Genomic DNA, 18,173 nt, shown 5'->3' with positions numbered 1-18,173 from the left:
TAAACCTGAAGCCTTCCGGGCTGTTCATCTAAAAAAGCACGGTCGGAAAATGCCTTCCATTTATCAACGGTCCCAAAGGGAAGAGTTCCTGGATATTTAACTCTATTATTTCCCCTTGTAACAGCAAACAGCCACAGAACTTTCAAAGCTACACTGGATCAGTTGGCCATCCTTATAATATTTTGCATAATTTCCTCTCCACCACCATTTGTGGAAGGAAACATGCCAGACGTTTCACATTGTTTACATTAAGTAGAATGACCATTAAGGAAAATGTCAGGCCCCGAGAAGACACCTTGGGCAACAGCTGTCACTGTAACATTACTGGAGCATTAGGAAATAGGAAGGGGTACTAAAATGAAGATTGAAGAGTAAATTGAGTCTATAGGGGGTTTAAGCGATTTTCATTTTTAGAGAAAATATTTATATAAGGAAAGCAGCTTGTGCCAGGTTTGCTGCACATTTGAAATTCATCTTCTTGACGCAAACTGGGCTGAATGACATTTTGCCTTTAGTGAAAAATACATTAGAGAACTCTGAGAGTGCGAACCATTAAAGTTTTTTCTTTTTTTCTTTTTTTTAATTAGAGGAAAGGAAGGTAGCAAGGATAAGAAACAGTAATACCCACTAATATTTAGAGAGGCTTACTAGCTGCCAGGAACCAGCTGTGCTGAGTACTTGATAGAATGTATGTTTAATCCTCATAGCAGCCCTTTGGAGTACGTCCTATTATTATCCTCCCTCTCCCATTTTACAGAGAAAGCAGCTGAGATTGGAAGAGGTTAACCTGCTCTACCTCGCACAATGAGAAGAAGTACAGGGATAGTACAGGGATTCAAAACCCAGGTCGCTCTGTTTTCAGATTATGCTCCTAACTGCTCCAGAGTTATGGGCTCTGGACTCAAACTGCCTGGGTTACACCCTGGCCCCACCATTTACTGCCCATATGACCTTGGTAACGGTACCTCATCTTGCTCATCTATAAAATGGAGATAGTCCGTATACCTTCCTTACAGGGTTATTGGTGAGAATTAAATGACATCAAACAAGGCCTACCGTATCATTGGCAGTCAATAAACGTCCGTTGTTGTTGCTAGCTACCATGGTCATAGTAGCAGTAACCCTGGTAGTAGAAGGAAAAGCAGTAAAAGCAGTAGCTTTTTTCTACAGTGTAATGGAAAGGACGCCCTTTGGAGACAAGTTCGGATTTCGTCACCCCCAGACAGTAAGTAGATCATTCAGCACTGGACATGAGATCTGACCTCTCTCTCCCATCACACCTCCTCAATATCAAGAACTGTGAAGAGCTAGAGATGTTTGTCCTACCTACAATGCCAATAAGTTAGCCTGCCACTTTTATGGATGCTGGCAGAAAACACACAACTCCCGGGTCAGAGGATAAGGACCTCATTCTTCATCGCACAGCAAGTAGCCTGAACACCAGCGTATCTGTTCAGGCTCCCTTTCCGCCAAGTCCTTTGGGGGTTAAGCAGATGGGCTCACATGGACTTACCAGAGAGGAAACCTGAGCTTGGAAAACCGAATCTTTTATACTAGACAGTAAACATGCCAGCCCTTTACTCTGAAGGGAGAGATTATCCTTATCCTCAAGACTGTTTACTAAACAAACATCCTTTACAAGAAAGTCTAAAACAAAGGGCACTCAGTTCAAAAGAACTCCCAAAACATAACACTCCCAAGAACTGTCTGTCTCCTAACAATAACGAAACGAAACGTAATTCATCAGGTTCTTCCAAGGATTGCATGGTGTCACGTAAATATATTCATTTCCAACCTGTTTTCTTTTCTGCAAAATGAGATCAGAAATACAATGTCTCAGACAATAAATTTTTGCAAAAGGAATGAATGATAGACTGTAACAGTAGACTAAGCCCAGGGACAAAGTTCCCAAGCAATCTACCAATACCCAGCAAATTTCAGTGTGGGATAATTTTGTTTTCAGCCACTCACTTGGTCTGAACTGATAGCAGGGTAGAAAAGAACACCTGTCACCTAGCTCACCCCACCCGCCATCTGAGCCTCTGTGCAATGGAGGGTTCACTAGCTCACAAGCAAGTCATTGCAATTTTGAACAGCTCTACTTATCACAAAGCCTTTCATTAAAATAAAATCGAATCGGCCTCTTTACAATGAATACCTATTGATCTGAGTTCCAACTTCTTCAGTAACAATAAATCTATTCCTTCTTCCATAAAATTTCTCTTTCAATGGTAAAGGTCTCTCAACATGTCTTTCTTTCTCGGGTTACATACCTCCAATTTCTTCCACTGTTTCTTCCTCAACATGAAAGCCCACCATCCTTGGGCTTTCCCCCGAGGTCCCCCCAAAAACAGCTAACACTCACCTAGTACTTCCTTTGAGCCTGACATTAATGTAAGTGGTTTACACATAACAATTCATGTATCCCTGACAACATGACCCCTCATTTGACCAATGAAGAGATTGAGTTGGTTTTTTTCTAGGCAAAGAGCTTTTAAGTAGCAGAGTCAGGCCTAAATCCTGGGTAGTCTGGTTCTTTAAAGTTTCCCTCTCTAGCCTTTCCAAATGTGGTACTCAGAACTGAACACAGCGCACTTCTGTGAAGTGACCAGTCCAAGCAGGAAGAGGTTTCATAGCCCATAATATGGACACTCTCCTAAAGCTACTTTGCCTTTTCTTATTGAGTCCAAAAATGATCCAAGATCGCTTTAATGGTTAAGTGCTAACAAGCCGGCTCTCACTCATCTTCTACTCAGGAAACTTGAAAACTAAGTGCAGAAATTTACATGCACCCGTGTCCTACATTTTGGGAAGGGAAGGTGAAAGCAAAGCAGAGAATATAAACTGAGTGTCTATTATATGCCAGACAATGACAATGTAGTGGTTATTTTGTGGACATAATCTAAGGCCATCCTCAAATAGCCTGGTGAGATAGTACCACCACCCTTTCTACAGATTAGGAAAGAGAGGAACAGAGGCACACAGCTAATATCAAAATTGAAATTAAAACCAAGGACACTTGACTCCAAACAAAGCCCTTTCCACGATACATGGTATGAAATCCTGCTTTTCCTGCCATCTGCTCCCGAGCTGCAGGACTGCACCTTAATAAAGCCACAGCTCGTATGTAAAGAGAACAGTAAAGAGGGCACTGAGCAGCTTTTTTAGTAGCAAGGTCTTGAAACTGGACAAGAAGATTTAAAAAGCATGAGCAGAGGACAAACAGCTTCAAGTTGCCACCCCACAATGCATTCAAGACACTGACCCCTTCTTTAGATTTTTTTCCCCCATTCCTATCTCAAAACCATTAGGGTTTACAAACTACTACCAGGCTCATGGAGGAATAGAACAGCGTCAACTAGATTCCAGTGAAGTTAGACACAAAGATATTTCTGGATCACTAAGAATTTTTTTTTTACTAAGACAGCTCTGGCATTATGCATGATGAATTGCATCTCGAACCATGACTAATTAGCTCCCAGGAAGGAATTTATTTACCTCGTGAGCTAAAAGAACCATGGAGTAGATGGATTGTTCACAGCACCTAGTAGGAACATGAATGTTATATGGTTCTAGTGAATTCCGTCATTAGCTCTAAGCAAGCCATAAACAAGCATGACAAACCCAGGGTAAATAACTGCAGGGCGAAAATTGCATTTGTCAGTGTCCTTTCTTTACATCAGCTACTGTCGTTCAGTGTAGCCGGTCAAGTGTTTTGAAAGAAAAATAACTAGTCGCTATCACTGGCTCCTATGGAGCAATTTTGCTTCCACTTTGGACGTAATAGAGTGATGGAGCGCTGGCAGGAGAAAGTACACAAAAGTCGACATTACTCTTTAAAAAGATAAAAGGAAGATCAAATAAAAGAAAAAGCACACCTATGAAAATAAGGTTAGTCGCCCAGAGGTAGCCCATCCTTCAGGAGGAACAGTAACCTTCGGTCAAAGACAGACAGAGAGGATACAAAAGGAAAGAAGACTACTGTGGAGTACCATCATGAGAAGCACACCAGAAATGTTTCTTACTTCTCTCATCAAATATGTCAGACATGAGGTTTTTGTGACTTCCGAGCTCTTTGACCTTGCACGAGTCACTTAACTTCTCTGGGCCTGGTTCTGGCCATCAAACAGACAAGATGAGAACACCTGCCCCACCAGGTGGTGGTAAGGGTTGAAGAGTATGAATGTTCTTTGTAAACCAAAGTGCACACAATATACATCATTAGGAACAAAACAAATCATCTGTGAATCACGACACTGTTAGCCCCAATTCCCTAAAGCCTCCCCATTCCAAAGCTCCTGAGGACACTTATTTATGAAGCGCGATGAGGCCTCTTCTCTGCATTCTTACAGTGCCGGGTACATTAAGTGCTTAGGAAAAGCTAAATAATGAGCAACAGCAAGTTGCAGGATCTGAAGAAGTCAAGGAAGGCAGTTCCCTGACATAAGAAACAACTGCAACTAAATTATCTCTCGAAAAGAAGGCCTGTTCAAAAATCTCTAGAAAAGGACAGCAGAGCAGCCCGATTTAGTTCACATATTCATTCAGCAGATAATCACTAAGCACCTACTACTTTGCAGGCACAGTTCTAAGTGGCCAGAGATATGCCTGTGAACGGAACCAATCCCTCCCTCATGAAGCCTGCATTCTTGTAGGGAAGCAGGCAATAAGAGAAATAGAGAAACACAGCACGTGGCGGTCCGGACGCAGCAGCCATGGAAAACGGAAGGCAGTGTAGGAGGAAGGGGACCATGTCACAGAAGGAAACTGGGGAGGGCCTCCAGATGAAGATGGCATTTGAATGGAGCTTTCTGGGTAGTGAGGGCGGGGGAGGTGGAACTACTATGTAGAAAAGCTGGTTCCAGAGAGAACAAGTGGACAGGCACTGAAACAGGACATGTTTGGCCTATTCAGGGAACAAGGAATGGCAAAGATGGACAACGTGGCTTTAGGGAAGTGAGAAAGGGTGACAGATAGGTGATAAGGTCAGGGAAGGAAGCTGGGAACCAGATCAGATAGTTTTCTGGGCTTTTACTCTGAAAGGTGCTTTGAAGCCAGTTGGGGGTTAGCACCCAGGCAAAGAACAACAGCTTTCAACCAGGATTTAATAGTGAATACTAATATTGAATAACAATATTTACTTTCAAGTTGCACTTTAATTCTACCCTACTTCTTTCCAAAAAAAAAATCTGAGCTGGTTTGTACAAGAACGTAGCTAATACAAATGAGAAGTAGAACTTGTTAAAGAGACGCAGGACAAAACAACATTATATAAATGTAAAACACAAGTATGCTGGTCATATGGGCAAACATAGCAGTTTACACGAAATGAGCCCCCAATCTAACTCTGAGGTTCCTAGTAGCCAGTGCAAAAAGGGAAACACAGCCAGTTATATAATTTTCATTATCAAAAAGATAGATTCTACTTCCTCTGAGAAAACAAATTTTAAACAAGTTCCAAATTCTAAAATAAATCTTTCACTTAAAACAGTAAGGAAGACATTATACAATATAGTAAACGGTGTCCTAAACAGCCTTCTAAAAACCAAGTAATTTACATGGCCATTTCTTCCAAGTCCTTCAAGAATGTAACATTAAAATGCAACTCAGCCCTACAGATTTTGAAAAACTATGAATATAGTCCAAGTAAGAACCTTTCCAATGATCCATTTTAATCGAAGGATAGAAATTAGGGAATGTATAAGACTAAATGGATCAAATAATGTTTTATGAATTTCGACCTCTTAGCAAGCCTTTTACTAGTTCAAGCTGACCAGACAGTAGTAGTTTTGAAGAGAGTCTAGAATTAAGTATTTGGTATTAAAGATTTAGTTAAATATTATAAGCCAGAAAAGCAGCAGTAAGGTTGACAACCAATTGTGAAAATTTTCAAGCCTGGCCAGGGCTCTTGCCTGAGTCTCAAAATTACCTATAGGTAATGACAGACTATCACTCTGGAAACAGTTTAGGGTACTTTAACAAAGAAGTAAGAGTCCCCAGAGTGTACCTGCTAAGGACTGAATTGTGACACCCATCTCCCCCAATGCATATGTTGAAGCCCTAACTCCCAATGTGACCATATTTGGAGGTAGTCTGTAAAGGAAGTAATAAAGATCAAGCGAGTTCTTAAGGAATGGATGTCCTTAGAAGAAGAAGAAGAAACACTAGGGAGCCCTCTATGTACTCAGAGAAGACAGGCCATGTGAGGACACTATGAGAAGGTGGCCATTTACAAGCCAGAAGGACAGCCCATACCAGAACCAATTCTGATAGCACCTCGACCTCAGACTTCCAGCCTCCAGACAGTGAGAAAATCACTTTCCGTTGTTTAAGCCGCCCAGCCTGTGGCATGTTGTTATGGCAGCCTGAGCAGACTACTACACCCCCCTACAAGACACAGGCAGTAGTATTTTGGTTGGGTAATTCTCAAGGCAGATGATATCGGTCATGCCTCCCTTAGCCACAGCAACACAGATTCTTGGCTAATCCACAAGAAGAATTAGCTGCCTGACGCAGCCTCAGATAACTGAACCAATTAACTTGCTATAAGGAATATTGAACATAATACACCTGAATTTTGGAGACACCTGCAGAATAATTAGCATTAAGACCTGCTTTCTGAAAACAGATAATAGGCTTAATTGTCTACGAAGGGCATTCCTTGATGGCATCCAGTGACCTCTCCGCCAGGAATAATAAAGATTAACAAAACAATTAATGGAAATCCCTTCAAGCAACTCAGGAAAACTAATTACAGGTAAAGCTCCACATATCCAAACATCACTGATCAGGAAGTTACAGGTCTGTAGAGGACACTCTCCAATAAGAATCAAAGCTCCTCACTCATCCCCATTCTGGAAAGTACGAAAAATGGGCCTCGGAGCAAACAACCTGATGTCACAGAGCCCCTGCACTTTTTACTCATCAAGCACCTGAACCCCTCAATCAGTGCTCCTTTCTCTCTCGTTAGGACAATTCTATGAATTTTTATAAACTGCAAAATGAAAGAGCACGGGATGAGGAATCACCTTTATTTCAGTTACAAAATATTCTAACGTAGTATAATAAGGCAAAAACTGAGTCTTTTTAAACTCTCAACGAATACTCAAGGGTTAACTAGTTCCAGAACCTCACCCCAAGTAGGACAAAAATTAACTATTAGCTAATCGATCTTTCTAGAATATAAGGGTCCTTACTATTATTGATCCAAACACAAGGAAAGGAGGCTAAATCTGACAGGACTCCACATTACCCTATTTTCTCTCCCAAACTGCTTTGCTTTTAACCAGAAGATTATTAGGTTACACTATTAGATCTAGTTAGCCCTTATTCCAAAGTGCGAGCATTAGATTTTCTTTTCCTTTAAAATATGAAAGAACCAACCTAAGAAATGCCTGACAACAACAAACACCTATTATGGCAGCAGGGGAACTAAAGACAGTTCTAAGTAGGAGGAAAGGGAAAGTCCAACCTGAAGAGGAGGAAAAGAGATGGCTAAGAATAGGAACACTAACCAAACAAGTTGGGAAGCAGGTCTTCAAGCCTATTACAACTTGCCCCTGATGAGTAGTCTGTAAATGCTTCCAAAAAATTATAAAAATAACAAACCCTCATCATAATTCTGAGTTTGTGTTAAAAATCACACATTAATGTCGGAGATGTAATCGCCAACATTATATAATCAAACAAGATACGGCTTCACTCAAAGCATAACCAAATCTACATTACACTTTTAAATCAGATTGTATTATATTCAATTATACACTGCAATTGCTTGTTTCTTAATTATGTCTTATTAGAGCCCACAAAATACAAGATAATCCCATCCCAACTGACAGCAATTCGCGATGACAAGTCCGTCTGAAAAAGTTTTCTGATGCATAAAAACAACATCCGTTAATTCAGTACAAAGAGATTCATTTCATACCAAGTGACAGTAAGCAATTTCTGCTTTAAAGTCAATTGCAAATTCACTGTTGTCTTGCTTCAGACAGCTCTTAGGGCCAATTACTACACCAAATGCATGCAGTTTTTCAATATTGCAATAAACTCGGTTATACAAAACACTTCTGGGGACCAAAAGCTATAAATCCTGGAACCAACAGAGAAGGCCACTACCTCAAGTAAAATCACCCCCCACTAAAGCATAAAACTGAGTGCAGGGTTGACGATGTCCAGTTAAAATCTATCCCTGCCCTTACTGAACCAAGCTCTACCTCTTTTCCCTCTTCCATTTGAAGCCCCACACCCTTCTCAAGGCTTTGTCCACAGCGATCTTATTTTTCATCTCCAGTGGAATGTTTTTGTTACTTTAACACATTGTGGCATTTGGTCATTTTAAAGGTCTATGCTATTTCCTAATGTGGACTTTCTAGTGAGTTCCTGAGAAATGATGTTTTGTAAGATATTAATAGGTGTTAGAGGGCAATACAGTGTTTCCCCGGGAATAAAACCTAACCGGAAAATAAGCCCTGGCATGATTTTTCAGGATGGCGTCCCCTGAACATAAGCCCTAATGCGTCTTTTTGGAGCAAAACTTAATATAAAACTCGGTCTTATTTTTGGGAAAATACGGTAGGTTATTTGGGAAATTCCGGATTACACAAATTGAAGGTTTCTTAAGCGCAGACATCCAGGAGACATTAGTATGTTAACGTGCAAGGTACACCTGGGAGGGAAGGTGTCACAGTAGGAGCTACGTAGGTGGACAGGACAGGCAGAATATATTAGTTAGCGCTTCTGTGATTTATTCAACTACAGAAGCTTACCACTCCCAACCCCTCTCGTCTCCCCAGCATGTACACATATGTAAACACACATATGCATGTACACTTTAAGGAAAACTTTCTATCACATACAAAAATTAAGAGACTTTGTCGACAAAACCCAGCTTCACCAACTAAACATTCCAATCTTGTTTCATTCACCTCACTAACTCAAACCCTCTTCCCCAGTTATTTAGAAGCAAATCCTAGACATGTCATTTTTAGTGGTATACATTTCAGGGTGTAACTCTTAGGAATAATCTTTTTTAAAAAAACGAAGCCATAATACCATTATCTCAGCTTTAAAAAAAAAAGTTAAGATGCTAACTGGTTTCTTTAATGTGCGTTCCAGTCACCTGGTAATCACTGGCAGATTCTGTTCAGGCGGGTCAAGTGGTGACTGAGCTTCTGTATTTCTAACAAGCTCTCAAGTGATATTTTGAGCATAAAATAATGTCTCCCATAATAAGCAGCACAAGGATGGTCACCAAGTCATAAATGGAAAAACACCTTTTGAATTATATGTCACTTTTTTTGCAATGGCTTTATAAAACCTGTTATAAAAGTCTGAAAAGGTTTTCCTAACGACCTTAAAATATTTAATTTTCTTACCATGTCACATGGTACACAACAATGCTCCCTTATAACTTCCGGTTAAATGGGGAGGTTCCATTTTTTTCAAGGCAAAATTCCCAAAAAATAAAGGACTGGCTACTGAAAAGACCAAAGTCATAACTCACTTCATGGCTTGAAAGCAGTTAAAAGAGTAAAAAAGTGGCAAAGTAGAAGACAATAAGGAGCAGAGCTCACCACGGGAAACTGAAAAATGCAAGCACAGACTGAAAACCGCCAAACGCAAGCAAAAACAAAACCACCACCAACATAAAGAGTCAAAATATTATGGCACCCAAAGAAAACCCATTTACCAGCTCCACGAGACCTCAGGCGAACAATTAACAATACTATCTCAGGCACTAAATAAACAGAATAAAAACATCATATTCTTAAAAATAAATACATAAGCAGGTGCATAATAGTTCCAAAGCATTTCTAAGAGTTCTAAAGGAAAAGTTCCTGGGAGAGTACTGTATGAACTAAAGGTATGTAACTGTTTAATTAAATATACTGCAAAATCAAAGACGAGCAGTGCCGAGATATCTAGTTCACTTCCATGCTGTAACTTCCTGTAGCACATTTGATGACCTTATTCTTTGTCTCTGCGCATATACAACCACCTGAAACAACTAATAAAAAAACAAAGGCTTCGAAACCTTGGCCATTACGGCAGTTGGAATTTTCAGGGCAGAGTGATGGAGAGGAGAGAGAGAGCTGCCCAGCGCGCTCTGGAGATCTGTAGAGGACCTTCCTTGAGTCTTCAGCTACTATCCTCAGCGAATGCACGCACGGAAGAAATTACTCAAGGCCAAGAAAAGAACCACCTGAAAGGTTTGATGGAACAATTGCCTGAAATCACACACAGCCTGAGTAACAACTCTCTAAAGAGCATTGGGAGGAGTACTCAAAAGCATTTTGCCATAGTGGTGACAAAATTGGCCCTAGACAACATATTGTTCTGCTCCCAATTGGCAAAATTTAAACAAGACCTGAAAGGACCACAGTATTTCCAAGTAACTCAACCAGATCCCAGAATAAAGCTCAGAAATATTTACAGGAAAGCAAAGATATCCAGTATCAGTTCCCAACAAGGTAAAATTCACAGTATCTAGCACCCAGAAAGTACAAAGCATGGAAAGGAAGGGAGGAAAAGCCATCAATCAACTGAAGCTAACCCAAAAATAACACAGATGATACAATTAGTAAACAACAACATTAAAACATTCATAATACCTGTATTCTGTATGTTCAAGAAGCTACAGGAAAGAATAAACTTGTAAGTGGAGACAGTAAAGATAGTAAAAAAAAAAAAAAAATCCAAATCAAACTTCTAGAGATCAATACTACAATTCATAAAATTACATTACATGAAATGATAGGAATTGTAGAAAAGATTAGTGAACTTGAACACACAGCAGTAGAAACTATCCTAAAGAAAACACCAAGGAAAAAAAAGACTAGGGAGAAAAAAATGAACCTCAATTCATTTATTCAGTGAGTTATGGGAGAACTTGAAGTGGCCTAGAGATAAATCCGACACACAATACATAAGAGTTACACAATGAACTCTATTAAAAAACAAAAACGAAAACTGAAATCAAAGAAAAATTAAATGGAGAGATACAACCTTTTCATGGATCAAAAGACTCAGTATTGTTAAGATGTCAATTCTCCCATATTAATCTGTGCATTCAATGCAATCCTGACCAAAATCCCAGCAGGTTTTACCGGAGAAATTGACTAGCTAGTTCTATAATTGCTATGGAAATGCAAAGGGCTGCAATAGCCAAAATGACTTTGAAAAAGTAGGCTACAGTTGGAGAGCTTACGCTATGTGTCTCCAAGACTTTTAAAAGCGGTCATCAACCCTGTGTGGTACTGTCATCGAGATACGCAGATGAATGGAACAGACTAAGAGTCAAGAAACAGACCCACATTTCTGACAAAGGTGTAAAAGAAATTCAGTGAAGAAAGAATAGTCTTTAGTGGACGGGACTGGAATAACACGATACTCACACACTCACACACACATACATGAAAACGGAACAGGAAAAAAATAGAGTGCAAGTGTTCTCTATCTTGATGTGAAGAGTGGCTATACAGGTAAAAATTCATCAAGCCACATGCTTAACACTCGTATGTATGCCCTTTACTGTGGGTATGTAAATATGAAAAAGGGAGACAAATAAAATTAGTACATACAGATCCCACATTTGTTTAAAAAATTATTTCTATCTATCCATCCAACATTTCATACACACACACAGAAAGGAAAAGAGAAAGAATAATTTTTACTAACAAGAAATATACATACCTCATTCTTTGTTTTGTTTTATTGACATATAAATGACATATATAATATTGCCTTCTCTATGCCAAATGTGCTAGGCACTTTTATATACTCTGATTTAATTTCCCCAGAAACCATGGCAGATCACACACTATCATCCCATTTTACAAATGAGAAACTAAGATACAGTGGTTTTCAGTACTGATCCTAAGTTACCTGGCTAACGGATAATACAGTAAGTTTCCACCAACTATACCACACCTTCCACCGCAGACTGTGACCACACCTACCTATAAGTAATGGCTTGAAAAAACATGACCTTATCACCCAATATTAAAACTGTATTTCTGGAAGCTTTCAAGAAATTCCAATGTTAAAAATTACACGTGAGGTTAGAAACTATGACATGGGTTCCCAAGATATTAATATTGCATGCTTAGCCAGAAAAAAAATGGGATTTTTTTTTTCCCCTTATGTCCACATATGCTGTCAGATGTCCCAGGACTTCCAGGAAGTTTATAAAGTGTTTAGTCTCCAGCTATTCTAGTATTTTCAAACAATACTGCATCCCTGTGCCAAGACTCGCCAGGGAACAAAGAGCCGGAATCTCTAAAAACCCTTACAAGACAGGCTCACATGGAGAGAGGTGCTGATGATGGCGACAGCCTGCCCACCTCACACAACTTCCAGGACTCGGCTCAGAACAGTGTCCACATCCCTTTCCTGCCACAAACCATATCATGGACCTCAAAGCTCTTTGTTCAAAGCTATGATCGAAGCCTGGACCCAAAGTTGACTTTGAATTAAATATGGGGCTGACCAAAACACTCTCTGAGGAGCAAGAGAATTTAACAATAAAGCATTTTCTAAGTTTTTGAAATTCCGTCTTCTGTGAAGATCTGAAAGTTGAAACGTGAGCCTTGACATCTGTAACCAGAGGTTGTCTACAAAAGCTCTGCTCTGAGGTTTCGATAAGGTCTCCTCAAGTCGCAGCCAAGTTTGTCTTCCCAATTAAACCTGCCATTAAAGGCCAACTTATGGAGTTGACATTTAATTGGAAAGCAAATCACCTAACAGGAAGTGGTAGACACATTTCCCAATTAAAAATCACACAAGAACTCACAAAAATAAAATAGCATCTCCCAAATGCCATCTTGCTTGTTTCCTGTTTAGAAAGGTTGCCTGCTCCAACTTCACACAAAACACAGGTTGGAGGCTGGGGTTGAGGGAAGTGCAGGGGGTGATCAATAGAAAAGAGAATGTGAGTGTGTGCACATAAAACTGTCCACATTGTACATCAGCAAGTAATCAAGACTATCCACCCAGTTAGTTCCATCTTAAAGGGCCAGTGGCAAGACTTGCAACCCAAGACTGCATTTAGCCGCAGCCTCCAACAGACTCACTCCCAAGCACCATCTGTCTCATCAGAGCCCCGCCTCACAACCTGAGGACCTCTTCTGCAAAGCCATGGGAACAACTGACTGTCCTGAAGTAATTTTAGTTAGTACTTTTTAAATGGCTAAGAATTTCATTTATGAGTCTCAAGGTACTTAAAAAAAAACCCATCCTCCCAAATGTACTACTTCCATTACAGTTACACTACACTTCATCTTTATAAATTATTTTGACTTTTAAATACTTTATAGTGATGGACTCTCACACTAGCAAAATAGAGTCATTATTGAACTCTTTGTACCATGGCCAGAAATTGTGATGAGATTTGGATATCCCATGTCTACCCCTGCTCTGTCCTTAAATCAAACCCTTCTCCATATGTACTTTTTTATCCACTGTTAAAAGATGACTGTAACAGTAAACGTTCTTCCTACTACTAGGAATAGCATTGAAAAACACATTAAAACTGTTCTGTTAACACATAGTGAATGTAGTCTATAAATTATATTGTTTCCACATCTGAACAAGAGAATTGAGAATTTGTAACATTCACTATTCAAGAAAGAAAAACAATTGTTCAGTGACATTAAAAAAAGATGAATAAAGCTAAACTAAGCAAACTTTTCAAAGGACAGTGGACTCCATCATGAACAAGTAACTTTTTGTGACAAAATGATAGGTCCAAGAAAGCACGAAAGAGAGCTGGCACATTCAGTTCTATGTGCCCTGAAGATATGTCTTCAGCAATGCTCAGATTTTATCAACGTGAGTCTAAAATGGGTTTTCCTTTTTGAGGCTTGTTGCCAAAGCAACCAGGAAAGCTACAGTCTCTGAGAGAATTTGAATAGAGGTTAAGGATAAGAAGAGGTAATCAAAGTTTCATAGGAGGAATTAAGAATCATGAATACAATGTTGCAAGAAGGGTAACAAAGAGAATACAAATTGAACAGATAGACAAAGCAGCAACTTCAGAGTGACAGAATAAATTTTACTAACTAGAAATACACATATCCCATTCTTTTTGTTATTTTCGATATATGTAACATTGTATTCACATAAGGTGTATAGCATAATGGTTTATGTGTATGTTACAAAATGATTACCACAGTATGTTTAGCTAACATCCATTACCTCACAGTTACAAAATTTTTTATGGAATGAAAACTTTTAAGATCCACTCTCCTAGCAACTACATTCCTCATTCCATTCCCAGACGTACTCTCCCTCGGACTCCCACCCCGACACCAAAGTAACACTACCATCCTCTCATTCACTGCCACTGTTTTTGAAATTTACACCACTGGGTATATTCAAAAGCACATAAGGGAGGAAATAACAAGGAGAGAGGCTTAGCAACACCCTGAGTCCAACTCCAAAATTCCTGTCATTGAAAGAAATGTTGAAATATAAACATCAACACTCTTGACACTAACAACACCCAGTCTTAAAAAGATCGTATGTGACCATGAACCCCAATTCTTATTAAACTTGCCCAGAATGCTAATTATGGACACTCCATTATACCATGCTGGTAACATTCATAACAAAAGAAAAGTGTTGTTCTAATGGTCAAAGAAAAGGAAGAAATATGAAAATAATTAATATAAAACAGAAGTCAGAGTAAAAAATGCCTAGGTCTAAATCATGGTGACAATGTGAAAGTAATATACGTAGGTGTTAAGAGATGGATGAATAAACACCAAATCACACTCCGCACCATCTAGCAGTGGGAGATGCCCCCTGAAAAACACAGAGGCAACCAAAAGCAATGTATGTTTCCGAATCAGCATCCGTAAAAAAAGCTTTCATTCGGTTTGTATGCATTTTTAAATATAGGACATTTAGGGTAAATTAAACTGTACTTAAGAAAACTGATTTATAGCATAAAATAAATGGGCAAAGCCTACAGAATCATAAGTACACAGGTAAGGTGATACATTTGTATATAGCTGCTACCTTCCCTAATCCCCCACTCCATTTCCACTGGAAGTAATCACACCTCCTCCTGGATTCCCATCATATTTCATCTGTCTCTTCTAGCCTTATGTTGTAGTTTTTAGTTACATATTTTATCCCTCAAGTATAGCTACTGTAACATGATGTTTTAAGTATAGTCTACTATAACATCATGTCTGATTCGTTTTTGCAAAACTGGCCTCCACTCATTCATTCAACAAATATTTCCTAAATACGTATTAAGTGCCAAGCACCATACTAGAAACAGGCAGCCAATAGGTACTGTTTAAATGAATGTTGACTGCAAAGCAAAAAAATAAATAAATAAATAAACAAGTTCAGAAAGAATCCAAATAAGGTCATGTGTTATATTAACACAAAGGATGAAGATGGGAAGCTACAAATATTGTATCATGAACCACCTATACTGTGTATTGTCACAGCAAGAACGTGGGTCGACCATTGACCAGCGCTTCCTCTGAATGGCCTACTGAGTTATATTAAGTATTTCCATACAGAGAATTATCATCTTAATCCTGTAAAAAAAAAATTGGTAATAATGATGTAATATGCCATAATCTTAAACTAGAGGTCCCTAAATAACACCCATGAAAGGGATCTTTATCATTTATCAGTCCCTGAGGAGTAGGTTATTGTAAATGTTCAATCTGTTCATTTAGTCAAGGGCTTATTAACCAGATAGTACTGGGCCTGAATTTTAAAAAGATCAGGACGCTCTAGGAGCCCCCCAAGAACTCAACCAAAAGTTTAGCTTAGGTGTGTGTGTGGGGGGGGGGGAAGAAATGGTGGGTAGAACGTGTTGTTTTATTAAAAAAAAAAAAAAAAAAAATACCTGAGTTGAAATTCAAACGTCAACAACAGAAAGACGTGTCATATATTTTATTCAGGTTGTTTTTAGTCCCTCCCTCTGTCATCCTTCATAGTGTTTGAAAGGGTCCTCCCACCCTTAAATTTTCCCTAAAAAAAAAAAGATCCAAAAAGACCCGCCCTCTCCCCCTAAACACCCTGCGGAAACGCTGTGCCTGGAGGATAACGTGCCACTCGCGATCCTCCAGGGGGCGGGGACGGGAGAGCAGGACGTGCCGTCTCAGGCCCAGCCCCGTCCCCGGCTCGAGGCTGCGGCCTCCGCGGGTGCTTGGCGGCATCCAAAGGGTGACACCACCACCTGCGGCGCGTGGCGGCGCCTCGGGACTGCGGCCTGCCCCCCAGCAGCCCGGGACACGCGGCCCCGTCCTCGGGGACGGCTGCAGCAGGCGGCCACGGCGCCGACCGACGCGCTGGGAACACAGGACACGCCGGGCTTCTCCGCCGGGCCCCGGGGCCGGGGGGCGTCCAGGGCCAGACGCCGACGGGCAAGCTCTGGCTCTTAAGAAAAAGAGAGACTGGGGCGAGACTCCTCCCTTTAGCCCCATCCCAGAGCAAAAGGGGGCTGTGGGGGCCCTGGGGCGGAGCTGGGGGGAGGCAAGGAGGGAAGGCAGCGGTCGGCAGGGAGGAACCCAGCTAACCCTGCTCCCTGCCGAAGCGGAGGTCGAGTCGCTGCCCGCTGCGCCCTGTCCCAGGACCCGGCCTCCTGCCTCCCTCACCTGATCACAGAGATGAGCAGCCCCGAGGGGTCTTTGCTTTTGCTGACTGTGCTCCTGTATTTCCCACCAGCTGCTTCTGCCGCCATCTTGGTACGGGGCGGAACCGAGGCGCTGGAAGAAACCAGAGCCGCCGCAGTAATTGACCGCGCGGAGAGCCCACCAATGGGAGAAGAGCGATTCACGGAGCTGAGCAATCGCTGGCGTGAGGAGGCGGGGCTGAGGCTGCACGATTCAAGATCGGGCGCGCGCGCTGAGCGTTCTGGGAATCGTAGTTTTCCCTCCGCGGTGCCTGAACGCTTCAACCGGTGGCCGCTTCGTGTAGTCCGCTGATGCCTGTCTTATTTATATTCATTCTGATCTTGGGTATTTTGCAGTTTCCTTGTTTTTAGAATTATATCAGGTTTTTTTTAATTAAATTTATTTGACGATGCCAAAATGTGTATGTGAGGTGCGTATTTAAGTGGGCGGGGTGGCGAGTGGTGGGGGCGGTCTATGCTTAATGTCTCTGCAAGGATTTTACTTTCCACACGGTGGTTAAAAAAAAAAAAAAAAATCCAATAAAATGTGAAAATGAGTAGAAACAGAAATACTTTTCTTTAATATGCTCTAAAACTAAATGTTTTACATTTGTTTTATATGAGTTCATTTTCCAGTGTCGCTTTATTTCCAGAGAATCCTAAAAAGCTACTCAGGAACACGCAAATGGATCTTGATAAAGAAAAGACCAAGAAAAAACAAAAACCGAAACTAACCAGGTTGCAAATGCCGTGACTTTCCAAGCTAAACAAAATACGGATAGTAATAATGTACATGTGTGCTTTATTCATATTTTTCCTGATACGTTTTCATGTTTCTTGCATTTGACTATAGGCTTAGTCATTCATTCAGAGATTAAATGAACAAATAAAGATTAGACTACGTATAGAAAGTGGGCACATGGAGAAACAAAAGGAAAAGTAAATACTGAGGAGTGAAAGAGGTGATCTGCTTAGTAGCAGTAAAGGTTAAAGAACTTCAGAGATGAATAGAAAGCAAATTCAGAGGTCACTGCATTATAAAGCAGCAAGCACAGAACATACCAAATATTATTAAACAATACTGAGCTGGAAGTTCACATTGATTTTAAAAATCAGAAATTTGTTTCTTGTTTAAAAGTGTTCATTGCCTTTGGCCCAATAATTCCAGTTCTAGGAACTTTATTCCTAAAGCAATAGAGATATTGAAATTTTTGAAACATGAAAGGATTAAATAAATTTTAGAACATCCATATGAGGATATAACATATAGCCACTGGAAATCATAATTTTAATGACCTTTAATGAAAAGATTTTCATGCTATAAATGCAGAAAGCAGGATATAAAATTAAATAATTCACATATAGAGAGAGGTAATTGGGCCCGCTGGCTAAGAATACGAGCAGTAGGGGGGGAAAATTATCATCTCAGTTGATGCAGAAAAAGCTTTTGACAAAATCTAACACCCTTTTCATGATGAAACACACAGAAAACTAGTAATAGAAGGGAACTTCTTTAATATGATAAAGGATA

The 18,173-nt window shown here is 40.2% G+C and overlaps 1 protein-coding gene across 1 annotated transcript in view; it reads right to left on the bottom strand.

Moving 5' to 3' along the window:
* Positions 1-16,953, bottom strand: part of EXOC4 (exocyst complex component 4) — a 644,300-nt gene extending 627,347 nt beyond the window's left edge. Inside the window, exon 1 of the mRNA XM_081038731.1 lies at positions 16,626-16,953. Within this exon, the coding sequence (XP_080894857.1) occupies positions 16,626-16,711 (86 nt within the window). The 5' untranslated portion in view covers positions 16,712-16,953. The remainder of the gene's footprint in view (positions 1-16,625) is intronic.
* Between the last annotated feature and the right edge of the window lie 1,220 nt (positions 16,954-18,173).

The sequence above is a fragment of the Rhinolophus hipposideros genome (assembly GCF_964194185.1).
Source record: "Rhinolophus hipposideros genome assembly, chromosome: 25".
NCBI lineage: Eukaryota > Metazoa > Chordata > Mammalia > Chiroptera > Rhinolophidae > Rhinolophus > Rhinolophus hipposideros.
Note: the sequence above shows the minus strand (reverse complement) of the source record. Positions and strands in the feature narration are given on the sequence as shown.